This window comes from Pogona vitticeps, chromosome 1 (genome assembly GCF_051106095.1).
Source record: "Pogona vitticeps strain Pit_001003342236 chromosome 1, PviZW2.1, whole genome shotgun sequence".
NCBI lineage: Eukaryota > Metazoa > Chordata > Lepidosauria > Squamata > Agamidae > Pogona > Pogona vitticeps.
In genome coordinates, this window is record NC_135783.1 from 2,094,616 (window position 1) to 2,109,595 (window position 14,980).

A 14,980-nucleotide genomic window follows, 5' to 3' on the forward strand; every position below is an offset into this window, starting at 1 on the left:
CCCCTTGAGTAACAAGCAGAGATTAGAAAACGGAAGCCATGGTCTCAGGAGCAAGCAACATTTAGGATCTGATTCCTCAAGGCAGATATTTTTAAAAAGCCAACACAATCTTTCCTGTAATGAAATGTTTACATTTTATTAACAAAAGAAAATGCAAGAAGATACAGAAATCAAATCAGAAAAACAAACCAACCTCAGTTTGGGAATAAAATAGAGTAAGAAAGGTGACCGCACCAAGCGGCATACTCAAAGAAGCCCAGAGCCCCCTCAGTAAGGAGCAGTCCAGTATCCAGAGCATGTCAAGAGTGCAAACTCCCCAGGCCACCTGAGAGAGTCACACACTGCATTCTGAATGGGGGGGGAGCCCCCCCCGAGGGGTCTCCCACGCTCTGAAAGCCTGGCGATGGGGACAGAGAACTCCTCCACTGATCGATCGGAGTCTCCGTCCGGCCCTCCTGAACAGGCGGGGAGGAGACCGCTCCCCTCAGCCCTAACTGCTTGTGCTATGGCATGTCTCAGGAGAAGAGTCCTGCCATCTCTTCCGAGTTCATCATTTCCAGAGGAACGTTTACTCGGCTGGGCTTGAGTGGATTTATGTTTGCAAACCAGCCACGTGGCGGGCACAGATGCTCACGAAGCCCCTCAGGATGGCAAGGGCTGCAGGACCACAGAGGTCGGGGGGGCGCTCTCTGTGACCAGTGGGGAGACCTCCCACCACCGGGCACCCTTGCAGTCTTCAGAGTTGGGTCTCTGAACCCCCCGGCGGATGATGGCAGGGGGGGTCCTCCTGTCCTTCTTCACCAGCCTGAGGTCAGGCCGTCTGGCGCTATGGCTGGGACACCACAGAGCAAAGGGGGGGGAGGGTCCCCCCAACCTTGGGCCTCCAGATGTTCTTGGACTGTGTGTGTTTAGTCGTTTAGTCGTGTCCGACTCTTCGTGACCCCATGGACCAGAGCACGCCAGGCCCTCCTGTCTTCTACTGCCTCCCGGAGGCAGTAGAAAATCCTGGCCAGCAGAGATGGGAGTTGTAGTCCAAGAACATCTGGAGGCCCACGGTTCTTGGACTACAGCTCCCATAAATCCTGGCCAGCAGAGATGGGAGTTGTAGTCCAAGAACATCTGGAGGCCCACGGTCAGAACAGCAACAGAGATTCCTGTGGTGGTCCTTGTTGCAGGTTGTCAAGTCGCCTTTGACTCTCTCACCCACCCCACCCACCCGCAGGCAGGACAAGGAAGGGGTAAGGGGGAAGGGGGGGAGAGAGAGGCGGGAGTGAGGGGACGATGGGAGTTGTAGTCCAAGCCCTGAGAGGAGGGCCACGTGACAGGAGGCCGCCTCCTCCGCCTCACCTTTCTTCTTCGGCCTCATGGCGACGGTGCCTCCTTCCCGGACAACCCCCCCACCCGACACGACCCCGTTTCTGCCTCCCTTCCTCCCTCCCTTCTCCGGGGACCCTCAGGCAAAAACACGCCGCCGTCGCGAAACGGGAAGAGCGGAAGCCGGGCAGGCGCTGGCGACACCGCGGCCGTAAAGCGCGCCGCGCGCAGGGATTGGCGGGAGAGCCTCTTGCCCCGCCCACCTACCCACCCACCCCTTCCGGGCCGGACGTCGCCTGGTTGCTAGGATACAGGACTCCTGCCCATAGAGTTTTGCGGGGTAGCCCATCGACCCGTCTTTCCGGACAGGCGCCACCTGGCGGGCGTCCCGAGGAGGCGCCTCTCTCGACTGCGCCGTGTGACGCAGAAGCAGGAATTCCTTGACCTTGCTTTTGAGATGATCACACAACACACACACACACTACACACAACATACACACACACACACAAGAGCTGAAAACGTTGTGGCCGGCTAAAGGCAGTCATGTTTTCGTGTCAGCTTTCATGGATCAAGCCTACCTCCTCAGACTCGCTCTGCCAAAGCTCCCCCATTAAAACTTGTGGTTGTGGTTGTGGTTGTGATGTGCCACCCAGTTGCCTGCAGGCTTATGGCCGCCCTATGAACGAGGGGTCTCCAAAATCTCCTCTGCTCAACAGCCCTGCTCAGGTCTTGTTAAACGCAAGCCTGTGGCTTCTTTTAGGGAGTCCATCCATCTCGTGTTATTGGGTCCTCCTCTTCTCCTGCTGCCTTCCGCTTTGCCCAGCCTTAGGGTCTTCTCCAGAGAAGAATCCTGCCTTCTCATAAGCAGGACAGCCTCAGTTTCAACACGTTTGCCTAGAGATCTAGTTCAGACTTGACCCGATCTAGGATCCCCTCCGTTGTCTTTCCCGCAGCCCGGGATATCCACAAAGCTCCCCTTCTGCACCACATTTCAGATGCATCCATTCCCCCCCCCCCAACGTCAGCAGCTTTCTTTGCTGTCCAGCTTTACTGTCTCCGTACGTGGGGACAGGGCATACAGTACATACAACGGGGAGGATGATCTTGGTCTCTTGTGACGCCACATCCTTGCACTTGAGGGACCTGTTCTAATTCTTTTCCAAACAAACCAGTCCACCACAAGGTTCCTTTCTCCTGTTCGTTTTGCTTTTGGCATCCGATACGCTTGCACCATCACCAGCCCCGGAATCATGGGGCGGCTTCTTCAAGAACCCTCGGGAGGAAGGAGTTTATCCCCCAATAAAGACATGCCTATCTGCTATGGGCAGGGAGATCTGGGCCAAGCAAGAAGAGAACAGAGCAGCTGCCTTAAAAATGAGGATTTGCAGCATGCGCAGAAACCTTAAAAAGTTGGCTTTTGGGAAAGACATGGCTTGGCCTTTGGCCTCCTGAGCAGGGCCGGCCCCACCGTTAGGCAAGACCGGGGGGGGGGAACAGGAGGGTGACATGAAAGGGCTCCAAATGGTTCGTTAGGTTCTAGGTTGGTTTACCGCTAGGAATAAAGAGAGGAGCTTGTGGGATTTTCTCACTCCAAAGCTTCCTGCTCGGGCAGGCATTTGGATCTGATGACCTTCGGGCTTCCTTCTGGACTGTCAGATTTTATGATTTCATGGGCCAAAGCTATACGTGCCTGGGTTTGGGCACTATACTTTAATTTGGGTTCCTAGCATCAGGAAACCATTTGCTGCTCTGAATTGAATACTTACATAAAAGCTTTCGGTTTGTTTTCTTCGGGATCTGAAGGTAGAGCGTATACAGTGGTGCCTCGCTTGACGAGGATAATCCGTTCCATTCAAATCGCTGTTAAGTGAAATTGTCATCAAGCGAAAGTTTTAAAAAACCATTGAAATGCATTAAAAACTGGTCAATGCGTTCCAATGGGCAAAATACCTCATTGTGCAGCGAAGATCCTCCATAGGGTGGCCATTTTCCGATGCCTGTAAAGCAAAAATCCGTCCTGAACACAGTGGAGAGCCATTTTGCACAGCAGGGAGCCATTTTGAAACCCTGACAATCAGCTGTTTTTGATTGTCGTTATGCGCAAAATCAGTTCCCAAAGCAGGGAACCGATCGTTGTCAAGCGGATTTTCCCCATTTAAACATTGTTTAAACTCATCATAAAGCAGATTTGTTGTAATCGTCAAGTGGGGCACCACTGTACTTGAGTCATGCCTCTTCAGGAAGTATGATTGAGTTAATTGACCAGATTTGCCTTGCAGCCCCTAACTGCCTGTGCTATGGCATGTCTCAGGAGAAGAGTCATGCCATTTCTTCTGAGTTAATCAGAAGTGGTCGACCAGTCCAGATGGCTGGGATATCAATCAATCAATCAATCAATCAATCAATCAATCAATCAATCAATCAATCAATCAATCAACCAACCAACCAACCAACCAACCAACCAACCAATCAAATAAATAAATAAACAAACAAACAAACAAATAAATAAATGAAATTCCAGAGGAATGTTTGCTCGGCTGGGCTTGAGTGGTTTTATGTTTGTAAACCAGCCAGAGTGATGGTGTGCCACATGGTGGGCAGTATATACCGTATATCACAGACGTGAGGACACCCCTTCATATTTCATAAATATCTTTGTCTGTCTTTTCATGGGACAACACTGAAGAAATGACACCTGGCTACGATGTAAAGCAGTGAGTCTACAGCTTGTATAACAGCTGTATAAATGTGCTGTCCCCTCAAAATAACGCAACACACAGCCATTATTGTCTAAACCGCTGGCAACAAAAGTGAGGACACCCCTAAGTGACCAGGTCCAAATTGGGCCCAAGTGTCACCAGTCTCAGGTGTGAAGGGGGAGCAGGTGTTCTCACTCTCGCTCTCTCCGACTGGTCACTGGAAGTTCCACGTTGGCACCTCATGGTCATGAACGATCTTCTGAGGATCTGAAAAATCATGGCCTAGGCTATCAGAAGGTGGCCAAAATCCTGAAACTGAGCTGCAGCACGGTGGCCAAGACCATCCAGCGGCTGAACAGGGCAGGTTCCACTCAGAACAGGCCTGGCCATGGGCGACCAGAGAAGTTGAGTGTCCGTGCTCAGCGTCCTGTCCAGTGGTTGGCTTTGGGAAAGCGACGTACGAGTGCTGCCAGTACTGCTGCAGAGGTTGAAGGGGGGGGGGTCAGCCTGTCAGTGCTCAGACCATACACCGCACACGGCATCAAATTGCTCTCCAGGGCTGTCATTCCAGAAGGAAGCCTCTTCTGAAGATGATGCACAAGAAAGCCCACCCACGGTTTGCTGCAGACAAGCAGATTAAGGACATGGATTTCTGGAACCACGTCCTGTGGTCCGATCAGACCAAGATAAACTTATTTGGTTCAGATGGTGTCAAGCGTGTGCGGTGGCCACCAAGTGAGGAGTCCAAAGACAAGTGTGTCGTGCCTATAGTCACGCCTGGCGGTGGTGGGAGTGTCATGGTCTGGGGCTGCATGACTGCTGCCGGCACTGGAGAGCTGCAGTTCTTTGAGGGAACCATGTATGCCAACTCGTCCCGTGACCTCCCGAAGCAGAGCATGATCTGCAGGGCAGTATTCCACCATGATAACGACCCCAAACACACCTCCAAAACGACCACTGCCTTGCTAAAGAAGCTGAGGGTAAAGGCGATGGGCTGGCCAAGCGGGTCTCCAGACTGAAACCCTACTGAGCATCTGTGGGGCATCCCGAAATGGAAGGTGGAGGTGCGCAAGGTCTCTAACATCCACCAGCTCTGTGATGTCGTCATGGAAGAGGACTCCAGGGGCAACCTGTGAACTCTATGCCCAAGAGGGCGAAGGCAGGGCTGGAAAATACTGTAAAGGTGGCCACACAAAATATTGACACTTTGTGCCCAATTTGGACCTTGTCACTTAGGGGTGTCCTCACTTTTGTTGCCAGTATCGATAGGCTGTCCAACGAGGCCTTAGAAATAGCAGAGAGGAGAAGGGAAGCAAAATGCAAGGGAGATAGGGAAAGTTACAGAAACTTGAATGCAGACTTCCAAAGAATAGCAAGGAGAGACAAGAGGGCCTTCTTAAATGAACAATGCAAAGAAATAGAGGAAGATAACAGAAAAGGAAAGACCAGAGATCTGTTCAGGAAAATTGGACATATTAGAGGAACATTTTGCGCAAAGATGAACATGATAAAAGACAAAAATGGAAGGGACCTAACAGAAGCAGAAGATGTCAAGAAGAGGTGGCAAGAATACGCAGAGGAATTATATCAGAAAGATTTGGATATCCCGGACAACCCAGACAATGTAGTTGCTGACCTTGAGCCAGACATCCTGGAGAGCGAAGTCAAGTGGGCCTTAGAAAGCCTGGCTAACAACAAGGCCAGTGGAGGTGATGGCATTCCAGTTGAACTATTTAAAATCTTGAAAGATGATGCTGTTAAGGTGCTACATTCAATATGCCAGCAAGTTTGGAAAACTCAACAGTGGCCAGAGGATTGGAAAAGATCAGTCTACATCCCAATCCCAAAGAAAGGCAGTGCCAAAGAATGCTCCAACTACCGTACAATTGCACTCATTTCGCACGCTAGCAAGGTTATGCTCAAAATCCTACAAGGTAGGCTTCAGCAGTATGTGGACCGAGAACTCCCAGAAGTACAAGCTGGATTCCGAAGAGGCAGAGGAACTCGAGACCAAATTGCTAACTTGCGCTGGATTATGGAGAAAGCCAGAGAGTTCCAGAAAAATATCTACTTCTGCTTCATCGACTATGCGAAAGCCTTTGACTGTGTGGACCACAGCAAACTATGGCAAGTTCTTAAAGAAATGGGAGTGCCTGACCACTTTATCTGTCTCCTGAGAAACCTCTATGTGGGACAGGAAGCAACAGTTAGAACTGGTCATGGAACAACTGAGTGGTTCAAAATTGGGAAAGGAGTACGGCAAGGCTGTATATTGTCCCCCAGCTTATTTAACTTATATGCAGAATACATCATGCGGAAGGCTGGACTGGAAGAAACCCAAGCCGGAATTAAGATTGCCGGAAGAAATATCAACAACCTCCGATATGCAGATGATACCACTCTGATGGCAGAAAGTGAGGAGGAATTAAAGAACCTTGTAATGAGAGTGAAAGAGGAGAGTGCAAAAAACGGTCTGAAACTCAACATCAAAAAAACTAAGATCATGGCCACTGGTCCCATCACCTCCTGGGAAATAGAAGGGGAAGATATGGAGGCAGTGTCAAATTTTATCTTCCTGGGCTCCATGATCACTGCAGATGGAGACAGCAGCCCTGAAATTAAAAGGCGCCTTCTTCTTGGGAGGAAAGCGATGACAAATCTTGACAGCATCTTGAAAAGCAGAGACATCACCTTGCCAACAAAAGTCCGAATAGTCAAAGCTATGGTTTTTCCTGTCGTGATGTATGGAAGTGAGAGCTGGACCATAAAGAAAGCAGACCGCCGAAGAATTGATGCCTTTGAATTGTGGTGCTGGAGGAGGCTCTTGAGAATCCCCTGGACTGCAAGGAGAACAAACCTATCAGTTCTAAAGGAAATCAACCCTGAATGCTCACTTGAAGGACAGATCCTGAAGCTGAGGCTCCAGTACTTTGGCCATCTCATGAGAAGAAAAGAGTCCTTGGAAAAAACCTTGATGTTAGGAAGGTGTGATGGCAAGAGGAGAAGGGGACGACCGAGGATGAGATGGCTGGACAGTGTCTGCGAAGCGACCAACATGAAATTGACAGACCTCCGGGAGGCAGTAGAAGACAGGAGGGCCTGGCGTGCTCTGGTCCATGGGGTCACGAAGAGTCGGACACGACTAAACGACTAAACAAACAAACAAACAAATCGATAGGATCATTACTGTAATCTCACATTGAGGCAATGTGATGCTCAGGGTGTTGCAACGAAGGCATTTACTTTATATGGAGTGAGAAATGCCTGATGATCAAGCTGGATTCAGAAAATGAAGAGGCACTTGAGATCAGATTGCAAATATCTGCTGGCTACTGGAGCACACTAACGGACTTCAGAAAAAGATCAGTCTTTGACTACATGGATTATGAGAAACAATGGGTTGTTATGAAAGAAATGGATGTCCCTCAACACTTGATCGTTTTGATGCATAACTTGCATTGTGGACAAGTTACTGTTAGGACAGAATATGGAGAGACAAAATGGTTTTCTGGAGGCAAAGATATCAGTGCCTTTTATCAACTTAATGGTTCAATCTATACGCAAAACATATCCTATGGAAAGCTGAATTAGATTCAGATGAAGGAGGAGTGGAAATTGGTGGGAGAACTATCATTAATGTAAGATATGCAGAGGACCCCCAGCTTACTGGTAGAAAGCAGCAATGAATTTAAATGACTGTATTCACGAAGGCTTTCATGGCCGGGATTTAATGGTTGTTGTGGGTTTTTCGGGCTCTTTGGCCGTGTTCTGAAGGTTGTTCTTCCTAACGTTTCGCCAGTCTATATACTGGCACTCCCAAACCAACTATACCAGAGCACAGAGTGCTGTCCTCGGAAGATGCTGGCCACAGAGACTGGCGAAACGTTAGGAAGAACAACCTTCAGAACACGGCCAGAGCCCAAAAAACCCACCACAACCAATTTAAATGACTTTTAGCGAAAGTGAAAGAAGAAAAGGCCAAAGCAGGACTAAATGTTGAAACTGAGACCGTCCTGCTTTGGGCACCTCACGAGAAGGCAGGATTCACAAGGACACAGGCTTGAGTTTGCTAGAGCAGAGCAGAGCTGCTGAAGACAGGGACCTTTTGGAGGTGGCTCCTTCATAGGGACGCTCGTACATCGGAGGTGACCTGAGAGCAGAAGCGGGAGTTGTTTGAAGAAATAAAGAAGAAAGCAAATGTTTCCTTGAAGCCAAATTAGAACCAAGTCCCTTTAAGAAACCTGTCATCTGAAAGAAAGAGATGTTGATTTTGTCGTTTTAATGACAAGGACATCCTTTTAAACTCGCTCCCGTTTATGGGATTTTTGCCAAGCTAAACCTCTTTGATGTGCAATAGTTGGAACAGTTGCTGTTTGATTAAGGGGTTTTCATCTGGCTTCTTCATTTCCGACTTCAAAGAGAAAATGTTGAGCAATCCCCCTCCTCCTCCTCGATTAATGACATTTCTATTTCTCTTGCCATTCCCCACGCCCCACCTCGCCAGGAAGTTCAAGACGGTGGCACAGTGTCCTTTCTTAGATTGTCTCAAGAAACCAACGCGGAAGGGGGGGGGGGAAGAGACTCAGAAGAATCCATAAAAAAAGAAATGCAAGTGCAAAAATAGGCGATACCTTTATAGATCACTAGGTAATATTATTTTGATTTTAATTTGACCCCAATTGGCAAAACCTAGAGAGTTTAGAAGAACTGAATAGTGAAGCTGGAAGGGGCTCATAAGGCCATCCAGTCCAACCCCCTGCTCAAGGCAGGCATCCAAATCAAAGCAGACCTGACAGAGGGTTGTCCAAGTTTCTCTTCAACATCTCCAGCGCTGAAACACTCACCACCACCTCTCAAGGTCATTAATTCTATCGCCATATTGCTCAAACAGTTAGGATGTTTTTTCCTGATATTCCATCAAAAACTGGCTTCCTGTAACTTGACCTCATTGTTTACTAAATTATCACCCCAATTCTCAGATGGAGGGCTCAGGTTTTCTGTGTCAGACCCCCGCCCCCCCCAGCATTCCTGGCCAAGAAAAAACATGTCCATTTCAAAGAGAAGCCAAATAGGGAAGGCTTTGCACACACACACACACGCATGGCCCGTGCATCTTTATTTGGAGAACTGGGTGGTTACACTCGGTCCACAGCTGGGAACCATTAAACAGCAACCCGACTGCTTCCTGATTTACATTTAAGAGAGACGTGCCTGGCGAATTGTCATTTTTTTAGGACATTCCATTTGCCCAGTGAACCTAAAGCGTGGTTCTATATGCCTCTTAGTTCCATCCTATATTATGTGTTTAGTGTGGTGTTTTAAAAGCGTTCATATCCCTCAATGCTGGTGGTTCACTTAGAATTCCTCAGAATTTAACTTTTACGTCAGACGGCGCATTGACTTTTAAGTTGGACATCTCTCGGCCAAAGTTTCCTGGTATGATCTGATATGTCATTTTATTTCAAGAATGTATTTTTATTATCCTGGTCATTGACCACAACAACATAGTATAAAATAGGTATCACCTACGTTTGCATTTGTCTGGACTGCATGGCTACCCTTTATTTCAACCAAAGAAATGAAAGCCTTTGTACAAAACCGTGGACACGCAACAGGGTTGACACGCGACTCTTCTTTCTGTCCCCTTGTAGCGCCGGAAATTGACAAATCAGACCGACTGCTTTCTGAATATCTTTGACTGGCACAGATTCTCCTTAGGTTTATCCCATGGGAGGCTACAGAATATTAGAATGCCATAAGCACCCGTGAACCTCATAAGGCAAAGAACGAGGTGGTTCCTGTTTTCTGGTGCACAGCGAGACCACGTCCCTACCGTGGGCGGAAGATGGAGGGGCTGTTCCTGAAGGCTTCTCCATCGGGACTGAGCGCCTTTTGCCCGTGACTATCAGAAAAAACTTCCTGTTAGAGCAGAACAGCAATGGAACCCGTGGACCTCGGGAGGTGATGAGCGCTCTGACGCTGGAGGCATCGAAGAGAAACTTGGACCACCATCCGCCAGTTCTCCTTTGATTTGTATTCCTGCATTTAGCAGAGGGTTGGACTGAATGGCCTTCAGAGGCCCCTTCCAACTCCACTAGTCTATGATTTTTAACTCTTTAGGTTTAGCCAATGGGCTCAAATGAAAGTCAAAATAATTTTACCTAGTGATCTACAAAAAATGTCACCTACTTTTGCACTTTGATTTTTTTCCTTTTCTTTTTTTTTGATGTTTATTCTGTCTCCCCCCCCTCCCTCAAGTGTTTTCTGGAGCGCATCCTGCCTGTGTTAGAACATGGCCATTAACTTCCCAACCGCTTCTGGAGGCAAGCCAAAATGCCAGCTTTAGCTTCTTTATGGCTTGGGAGCAACATGTCCAAAAAGATTATTTACTCTTTTATGAAAACACCCTTCCAAGGTCCTTCTGTTTCTGGAGAAAAAGGCGGCCCGAGGCCCCCTTTTTCTGGGATGGCAACTCAGCTCCAATATTCCTCCAACAAAAGGAATGTTGACCTGCTGTCAATATGACTCAGGTGTTTGTGCAAGGTGAGCCCAGGTTTTTGTGGGTGCGCTAAAACGTAGAAAAGAATATGTAGTATCCAAAACCAATTGACTCTATGGAAATGTGTACGTGATATATTAGGTTAGCATAAGCAGAACTGATTTAATTCCCCACCCCCGATATATGTCTAGAGCCAGACATCCTGGAAGGTGAAGTCAAGTGGGCCTTAGAAAGCCTGGCTAACAACAAGGCCAGTGGAGGTGATGGCATTCCAGTCGAACTATTTAAAATCCTAAAGGATGATGCTGTTAAGGTGCTACATTCAATATGCCAACAAGTTTGGAAAACTCAACAGTGGCCAGAGGACTGGAAAAGATCAGTCTACATCCCAATACCAAAGAAGGGCAGTGCCAAAGAATGCTCCAACTACCGGACAATTGCACTCATCTCACACGCCAGCAAGGTTATGCTCAAAATCATACAAGGTAGGCTTCAGCAGTATGTGGACCGAGCACTCCCAGAAGTACAAGCGGGATTCCGAAGGGGCAGAGGAACTCGAGACCAAATTGCTAACATGCGCTGGATTATGGAGAAAGCCAGAGAGTTCCAGAAAAACATCTACTTCTGCTTCATTGATTATGCAAAAGCCTTTGACTGTGTGGACCACAGCAAACTATGGCAAGTCCTAAAAGAAATGGGTGTGCCTGACCACCTTATCCATCTCCTGAGAAACCTATATGTGGGACAGGAAGCAACAGTTAGAACTGGATATGGAACAAATGAGTGGTTCAAAATTGGGAAAGGAGTACGGCAAGGCTGTATATTGTCACCCTGCTTATTTAACTTATATGCAGAATACATCACGCGGAAGGCTGGACTGGAGGAATCCCAAACTGGAATTAAGATTGCAGGAAGAAATATCAACAACCTCCGATATGCAGATGATACCACTCTGATGGCAGAAAGTGAGGAGGAATTAAAGAACCTTGTAATGAGGGTGAAAGACAAGAGTGCAAAAAGCGGTCTGAAACTCAACATCAAAAAACTAAGATCATGGCCACTGGTCCCATCACCTCCTGGGAAATAGAAGGGGAAGATATGGAGGCAGTGACAGATTTTACTTTCTTGGGCTCCATGATCACTGCAGATGGAGACAGCAGCCACGAAATTAAAAGACGCCTGCTTCTTGGGAGGAAAGCAATGACAAACCTTGACAGCATCTTAAAAAGCAGAGACATCACCTTGCCAACAAAAGTCCGAATAGTCAAAGCTATGGTTTTTCCTGTAGTGTTGTATGGAAGTGAGAGCTGGACCATAAAGAAAGCTGACCGCCGAAGAATTGATGCCTTTGAATTGTGGTGCTGGAGGAGACTCTTGAGAATCCCCTGGACTGCAAGGAGAACAAACCTATCAGTTCTAAAGGAAATCAACCCTGAGTGCTCACTGGAAGGACAGATCCTGAAGCTGAGGCTCCAGTACTTTGGCCATCTCATGAGAAGAAAAGAGTCCTTGGAAAAAACCTTGATGTTAGGAAGGTGTGATGGCAAGAGGAGAAGGGGACGACCGAGGATGAGATGGATGGACAGTGTCATCGAAGCAACCAACATGAATTTGACACAACTCCGGGAGGCGGTGGAAGACAGGAGGGCCTGGCGTGCTCTGGTCCATGGGGTCACGAAGAGTCGGACACGACTAAATGACTGAACACACAATATATGTAGAACTGCCTTTTAAAAAAACATTTCCTCGTACTGTATATATGTATATTTGGGTTTTTAAAACATGTTCTCACATGTCATTAATGTCCAATGTTAGGGAAGTGGTTTTTCCCCGTTGGATAGAATTTAACAGGGTAACATGGGCACCTGGAACTGTGTTCTGCAATTCTCTGAGGGTTACATAGTCCCTCAGACTAAAGCCTCTCAAACAACATTTCACACTCAACTTCTTAAATAACAACATGCTTAATCCTCTTCAATATGCAATCAAGATTTTAAGGAAGAGAAATGCTGGGGAAAGAGGGTGGGGGGTGTTGAAGGATGGCTCTGAGGGAGACTCTTTTTCTTCTGACCATCTGTGGGACATGATGCAAAAGAATATTTTTGAGGCTGCCATTTGGCCATCCCTGCTCTGGTTGAAATCTTCTGTACAGTTTCATCATGATGTACAGCATTTATTCTTGGGCTCAAATTTGTTAGACCCAACAAGATCCACAATTTTGTCTCTCATACGAATTCCCTGCTTTTCCTCTGATGGGAACCAATGATGAGTTTCAAGCCTCAACTTGGTACTTCCCCCCCCCTGAAAATCTGATCATTTGTTCCATATTCTGCCTTTATTGGCAGCCCCTTTGTCAAACTGAAAGGCAACGGAACAATTTGGGGTCAAATTAATTGAAGCATCAGGATTCTGGGTCATCATAAAGAGCTCTTCCCCATCACCATAGCTCTTGTTCATGATTCCCGGGAGTAAGGGTGGGATACAGCTGTAGCTGGAGGGCCAGGAGAAAGCCAACTTCTGGTCATGAATATGAGGCTTCTAGGTCAAGAAAAGATTCGAAGGGACTCTGAAAACACAGTGCCTTGACCCAACTCGGCTGCGTGCAGCTGAAAAACAAAAAAACAAAACAGAATGTCCAAGGCGTTCATATTTCCAGAACAAATCCAATCTCCATTAATTGCTGCTCAGCACAGCACCTGAAAGGCTTGTCTTGCGTATTTTCTCAGCGTTTCGATGGGCCGGGCGGGCAAAATAGTGTCACTTTGATTACCGCCTCTTTCTTCAGCGCCTGCTCATTTGCTAATTGGACTTGGCAGGGCTGAATTGACAGGTGCTGGGAGCAGAGGAGGGCAGAGGCCTCGCCACCCCACCCTGCCTAAGCCACAAGCGGGCAAATCGGTCCCACGAGACTCCAAGGGGTGAGGAGTTTGACAACGAGCGTCGGGCAGAGGTGGTGGGTGGCTCGGAGCCTAAACGCAGGATTCGGGCTCCGGGAGGGAAAGGATGCAGAGAAATGAGTCGCCTTCAGAAAAAAGGGGCACTGGGTTGCCAAAGCTGATTGGCATGATATATATATATATATGCTTCATTTTTGCCTCCCTGCATGCAAGACAGATGTTATAACAAACATATATATATATATGACCAGCTTCATTTTTGCCTCCCTGCGTGCAAGACAGATGTTATAACAAAGCGGCCAAAATCCTGTTGCTTAGTGTAGAACTCGTTGAATCAATGAGAATATGAGTCTGCTCTTTTAGAAGTGCCCCTGATTCAAGCGGGCCTACTCGAAAGGAAGCCACAGCTCAATTTATTTTATTTATTTGATTTGTATCCCGCCCATCTGGTCTGGTCGACCACTCTGGGCGGCAAGTAGACCTACTAGAATCCATGGAACTTGCAGATGACTAGACTTACCAAATCCCCACCCATTCAATGGGCCTACTCTAGTGAGATTTATCACGCTAAGCGATGGGATTTTGGCCACTGACATATAAAAGCAGCAAGGGTAGACACTTTCAAATTTCTTAAAACTCAGTGTCCAGCTGCCGCTGCCAGAATTCAATGAAAACTACTCAGTTTGCAAAAGAGTCATCATGAAAGCAATGCTAGCTGTAGACAGCTAGGACATCTCTAGGTCTACAGCATTCGGTTAGAGCTGCAGAAGAATACCCTTCGTCCACCATCAGCCATTGGGATGAACGGATGCACTTTGCTAAAGCCAACACAGCAGGATTACGAGCTTTCACAGGACCTGTGCAAAAATGTCCCTGGGGGGGAAAAAAACCAAGCTCCCCATCTCTCCAGTGGCAAGAGGAGGAGCCTGGAAGCTGTTCTCTTTCATGGTTCTTGGCTGGGACCAAATAAACCTGCTCTTTTTCATGCACCCCGAATCGTGACCCATTTTTAGGAAGAGTTAGTGAAGACAGCGCTGAGTAGCCCCGTTTCATCTTCATCAGCGGAGCGTTGGGTGCATTTTGGTCCGAGAGAAAATTCACCCAACAGAGTATTTCCCTGGAAGGGGCCTGGAGGAAATTGGAGGTATCACAGGAATTCACAAGAGGGATGTTTGGACTCGTTGGGTCTAGCTGTTTCCAGATAGAATTTGTACCTGGGTTACGCTGCAGTTTATAGCCTAAAGGGCACACTGAGACGTACTGAAGCAAATTCGCAACCAATAAGAGAAGTGCAAGTACAAGACAGAGAGACAGAGAGCGATAGATAGATAGATAGATAGATAGATAGATAGATAGATAGATAGATAGATAGAGAGAGAGAGAGAGAGAGAGAGAGAGAGAGAGAGAGAGAGAGAGAGAGAGAATGAATATACAGAGTTAAAGGAAATAAGCAGTTTTAAATCCACTAGAACAGATTCTGGAAATGAAACGCAAGGGTAGGCAAAATACCTTTATAGACTACTAATATATATACATATATAAAATGATCTGCTAGCTTTCGTGGATGGGG

General features: G+C 47.4%; 1 protein-coding gene across 2 annotated transcripts in view; it reads right to left on the reverse strand.

Annotated features, from left to right (window-relative positions):
* Positions 1 to 1,521, reverse strand: part of ELP3 (elongator acetyltransferase complex subunit 3) — an 83,818-nt gene extending 82,297 nt beyond the window's left edge. The window contains exon 1 of one of the 2 annotated variants that reach the window (XM_072986025.2): positions 1,348 to 1,521. In XM_072986025.2, the coding sequence (XP_072842126.2) occupies positions 1,348 to 1,366 (19 nt within the window). In that variant the 5' untranslated portion in view covers positions 1,367 to 1,521. The remainder of the gene's footprint in view (positions 1 to 1,347) is intronic. The other variant, XM_078381367.1, reaches the window with a different exon arrangement.
* Between the last annotated feature and the right edge of the window lie 13,459 nt (positions 1,522 to 14,980).